The sequence below is a fragment of the Malurus melanocephalus genome, unplaced genomic scaffold, assembly GCF_030028575.1.
Source record: "Malurus melanocephalus ecotype Western Australia unplaced genomic scaffold, MMel_1.1 scaffold_1278, whole genome shotgun sequence".
NCBI lineage: Eukaryota > Metazoa > Chordata > Aves > Passeriformes > Maluridae > Malurus > Malurus melanocephalus.
In genome coordinates, this window is record NW_026624510.1 from 47,701 (window position 1) to 52,690 (window position 4,990).

Here is a 4,990-nt window from a genome sequence, read left to right on the forward strand (position 1 = left end):
CCCCCCGCCCTCCCCTCAGGTGGCGAAAAAAGCGGGAAAGGAGCGGCACGCGCGCCCCCTACCCCTTCCCCTCAGGAGGAAAAATGGCGCCAGGCACTGCGTTCCAGCGCTGGAAAAAGACGCAAAMCACCCCAAACTGACTCACAATGGCCCATTTCACCCTTCCCATCGCCTTAATAGCGGTTATTTGAAGCACCTGCGCTGCCCTCATCATCTGTGATGCACTGCCAGGAGCCTTCCCAAAGGTGGAAGAAGAGGTGGCAAAATGGCGGTGGAAGCTGAGGAGAGCTTGGTGCCTGCAGCCACCCGGGGCCCAGCATTTGGATATGAGGGGACCCCACAACCCCAGCGAGACCTTCATTCCCTGCATATACAGCTGAGGGTTTCATGAAGGGTAAGGGGCATAAATTTGGGGAAGCACTCTGTACCTTTTGGGGGGTGTATTGATAGGGTTTTGGGGAGTGTGTGGGATGCCCAGAGTGGCTTTTGGGGTGCTCTGGAGGGTTAGGGGGTTCCTTTAGTGTCAAGGTGGGGTGCTATAGGGATTGGGGAGACGGTGGAGTTGGAGAGGGAGTGCCCTCAATAATGGGGATGCACACCCCAGTGTTGAACCCAACCTTGATCCCAATTTTTGGGTTCACTGAACAGCTGAGCACTCAATCTAATGAATCAACTATAAAAGCAGGGCTTCACTCAAATTTGGGGGGGTTCTATATTCCCACTCACCCACCCAGCTGTGARATGGGGTGAGACCTCCCAAAGCCTCCACAGGGACATGGGGACCCCCAAAAACATCCACATTTCAACCTCCTGCTTGAGAGACCCCCAGGACTCCCCAAACCACCTATAACACCCATCTCCCCCCAGTTCTTTTATTTCATAAAGGATTTCTTTTAACTATTTCTCACTTAAATGTTAGTATTTTTATTTCATTTGCAGACGCCTCAGAACTGCATGGCCGCTTCCAGTGTCTCTGACAGCTTTGTGGCAATTTTCTCTGTGGGATGGGGGTGATCAAGAATTTTGGGGAGTGTTAGAGGGGTTTGGGGTGGGTAAGGAAAAGGTGGTGTCTTCACTCACCTGCTCTTTTTTGCAGCTTTTTCCTCCTTTTTCCAGCTGCCCGCAGCCCCTGTCCCTGGAGCAGAGGGGGAAGCGCAGCCACCTCCTCCAGATTAGGGGCTCGGGGCACTGACTCCAACCCGGTGCCCCCCGATTTCACCCTGGGCTTCAGCTCCACCGTCATTGCACCAAGCTGAGGGGGATCAAACATTAACCCATTTCCTCTCCAAAACCTCCCCACCTCAGCAAATCCCTTCCCACCTCCAGGTTGCCGCTGTCGTCCTCCATGGCTTCTCCTCCTTCCTCCTCCTTCTCCTCCTCAGGATTGCCCGGGGACAGTCCAAGGCCCGTCACTGTCACAGGGACAGCTGTGGGGGGGGGAAGGTGAGATTTAGGGGGTCCCCAAAGGGTGCAGGGAGCGGGGGTCAGGTATTGCTCACCTGCCAGTGCCTCGGCATCGCCCCGTTCCAGCGCCTCCAGATCCAGCGCTGGCCCCAGCGCTGGCAGGATTTGGGCCGCGAGCTGCACCCCCTGCGATTTGGGGGGATGGGTGTAGTACGAGATCTTCCCGCTGAAGGAAAAAGGGGGAATCAGGATGTGGAGAGATCCCCCAAGGTCCCCCAAATGGGGTCACAGGGTGTTGAAAAAGCCCTCCTGTTCAAAAAAACAAGGTTCAGGGTATGGGGAGACCACACAGACCCCCAGAAATGGGGTCAGAGAGTGTGCAAAACCCCCACCAGCTCCCCATAAAGGGATCACTGGGTATGAATAAACATTTCCAAACCCTGAAAAAGGCGAGTCAGGGTGTAGGGGAGACCCCACATGCCTCCAAAAAAGGGTGAGGGTGTAGGAAGACTCCTCCACCCTCCCAAAAACGGTGTCAGGGTATGGAAATCTCCTCCAGCCCTCCAAAARGAGTGTCAGGGTGCAGGGATGCCCCCCACCGAAGCATCCTCCTGCCTCACGTACCTGGTCCAGTCGCGCAGCAGGGCCACAGCAGCAGCGTGGGCATCTGGCAGCCCCCCGGGGCGGAGCCGGCCCTGCCTTCGGGCCAAGTGGGCCAGGAACTGCAGGGGGTCAGTGCAGGGGGGGACCCCGTACTGCTCGCTCAGCTGTGGGGGGACACCGTGGTGTGGGATGGGGGGATGGATGCATAGGCCACTGTCACCCTGCTCCCCCTCTGTAGCCAAAATGGGGTGAAAAAGCTCAAAGTGGGAGTCCTATTCCTAAAATAATCTGATTTCCGCACTGTTACGGTGACAGGGGGTTGAGCCCTCTGTAATGGGGGGGGGGTAATGTTGAGCCCCCACCTTATCCCGATTTTAGGGTTCACTAAATTCCCCTGGGAGCTGAGCACTATATCTTCAGCACTATATCTGCTGAAGAAACATGATCCCCTCAAATTTGGAACCTCCCTGCCCATTGCCATGGCGATGGGGTACCCCACAAACCCCCAGCCCCTGTGGCTGCCCTGAGGGGTCCCCAACAGCCCAAGAKGGGGTCCCCACTCACCTGCTGGGTGGGGCAGCGGCGCAGGATGGCGCAGGCAGGGGTCAGGGGGTCCTGCAGGCGCTGTGGGGCCAGGGCCCCCCTCAGTGGAGCAGCAGCCGGGGGGTCCCCGGAGTCCAGCACCACACCGGGACAGTCCAGGAGCCGGATGTGCCGGTCCAGCTGCACGGCCTGCAGGCACCTGGGGACAGCATCTGCATGACACACCCACATCTGGATGGGGTCCCCATGCCACACCCACACACCTGGGCAGGGTGACCCCAGCCCCTCCCCTGGGTGGGACTCACCTGGTGACTCCGGGCATYGCCCCCACCCCACAGGCCCGGCTGCGCTTGAGGCTGTTGATGAGGCTGCTCTTGCCCACATTGGGGTACCCTGGGGCATAGGAGAGGTCAGAACAGTCCCCAAATCCCACCCCCTGCTCAGTGTCCACTTAACTCCCAGCCCTTCCTTTCACAAGCCCCTGCTCAACCCCCAGCCCCCCACTCAACCCCCCACTTCACTCACCCACGACCCCCACGGTGATGGAGGTTTTGGCCCCCCCGCAGCGGCCGTAGTTGCTCAGGATGTGCAGGAGGCTCTCGGCACCCACACAGGCCCCCCCTGCCAGCACCTCCTCGGGGGCTGTGGCCGCCGGCACCCGGCTCTGCTTCTGTGGAGGCACAGGAGGGTCAGGGGGAGCCCCTCACCCCCACCCCTCCCCCGGGCCTCCCAGCACCCACCAGATTTCGGCTCTGCTGYTGCGTGCAGGCCTTGAAGGCCACGGTGGGGAACTCGGTCCGGAGGTGCTTCAGCCACGCAGCCACCACATCCCGCGGCACCAGGTCTGTGTGGGAGGAGACACGGGAGCGTCCCCAGGGCTGTGGGGACAGGGRAACCCCRGGACCCCCCAAATCCACCTCCCTTCCCTCACCGATCTTGTTGAGGACAAGCACAAGGCGCTGGTGGGGCCGTAGGGCCCCCTCGAGTCGGGGGCTGCGGCAGCCCTGGGGGTCGCGGGCATCCAGCACCTCCAGCACCACATCAGATGCTGTCAACACCTGCCAGAAATGGGGTTCAGGTGGGAGGAGAGACCCTCCCCAAATCCCCCCAATCCCCCAGCACTGACCTTGCGCAGCTCCCGCCCAAACTGGCGCAGTGAGGCCTCATCCTGGGGTGTCTGGGAGGGCTCTTCCTCCTCTTCTTCCTTCTCCTGGGGGAACCTGTGTTACAGGGACCCCCCCCTTGGGGACAACCCCCGAGAGCCCCCTGCTTCCTGGGGTGACCCTCCTTCTCCAGGGAGCCATGCCCACTGTCCCCCACTTTCTGGGGAATCCCACCTTTCTCTGTGGAGACACTTCTGTCTGGGGAGCACCCCCATCCTGTGGGAGCCCCTCACCCTCCAGGGAACCCCCTCCTTGGGAAGCTCCTTTGCTCTTTTCAGGGAACCCACCCACCACAAATTCCCCACACCCTCTCTCCYGGGAACTCTTTTCTCCAAGAAGCCCTCCCCACTCCCCATAAAGCCCCCACCAAGCCCGGGGAGCCCCCCCGGATATTCCAGCCCCACCTGGCTCTGGAAGTTCCGCTGTCGCCGAAGAGCGTCCGCCTGGAGAGCGTCCAGGCCCCGGCGCTGCCCCACGGCCGCTCCCCGGGCCCCCTCTCGCCGCTGCTGCGCCTCCAGCGCCTGCGGGACATGCGAGGGGGTCACAGACCAAACACACCCCGGGTGAGACTGGGGGGGATACCCCAAATATCCCCCTCCTAGGGTCAACCGGGGGTGCCATACACCGAGCCCCCCGAACCCCGGGATCAGACCTGGGGGGGAATATCCCAAAATCCTCCCGGGGCCAGACCCCAAAGGCTCCGGTTCCTTACCCGTTTCTGCCGGGTCTCGTTCTGTTGCTGGACGTGGGCGGCGAAGCGGCCGAGCTGCGGCACCCCCGGGTCCTTCTTGTTCCCGGCGCGCGCCCGCCGGGCCTGGGGGCAACGCGGGGGTGGAAACACCGGGAGGGGATTAAACGGGGGTAAGGGACTGACACACACGGGGTGTCACACACGGCAGGAGGAACTGCACCCCCAAACCCGGCCGGTTCTCCCCGCCTCCCCTGAGCCAGGCTGGGGCTCACCTGGACACGCTTCTTYCGGCCCGCCTCCACCTGTCGCCCTGCAGGGAGGGGCGGAATGAGCTCGGGGGGCGGGGGAATCCACAAAGTCCCCCGAGGCCCCCCGGTGTTCTCCCGGACTCACGGGAGCGGGTCATGCTTTCCGTTCCACCACGCCGCCGGGGCTCTCTGGCGCCTCCTTTATACGTCACTTCCGGCGCAGCGGAAATTCATCCCACGAACGCGGCAGCGCCCGCCCATCACCACACCAAACATGGCGGCCAAACCATACATCCGCCACACTCAAGATGGCGACCACTGCGCCAACAGAACACTCA

General features: G+C 61.7%; 1 protein-coding gene across 1 annotated transcript; it reads right to left on the minus strand.

Annotated features, from left to right (window-relative positions):
• Nucleotides 1–714: 714 nt before the first annotated feature.
• On the minus strand, nucleotides 715–4,876 carry GNL3L (G protein nucleolar 3 like). The gene is made up of 15 exons (XM_057387622.1): nucleotides 4,798–4,876; nucleotides 4,677–4,714; nucleotides 4,426–4,527; nucleotides 4,118–4,234; nucleotides 3,677–3,760; nucleotides 3,482–3,608; nucleotides 3,291–3,394; nucleotides 3,076–3,220; nucleotides 2,856–2,943; nucleotides 2,572–2,749; nucleotides 2,029–2,171; nucleotides 1,500–1,630; nucleotides 1,321–1,427; nucleotides 1,081–1,252; nucleotides 715–997 (listed from the first exon to the last, which is right to left on the minus strand). The coding sequence occupies exons 1-15, from the start codon at nucleotides 4,808–4,810 to the stop codon at nucleotides 945–947; spliced, it is 1,602 nt and encodes a 533-aa protein (XP_057243605.1). The 5' UTR covers nucleotides 4,811–4,876; the 3' UTR covers nucleotides 715–944.
• Between the last annotated feature and the right edge of the window lie 114 nt (nucleotides 4,877–4,990).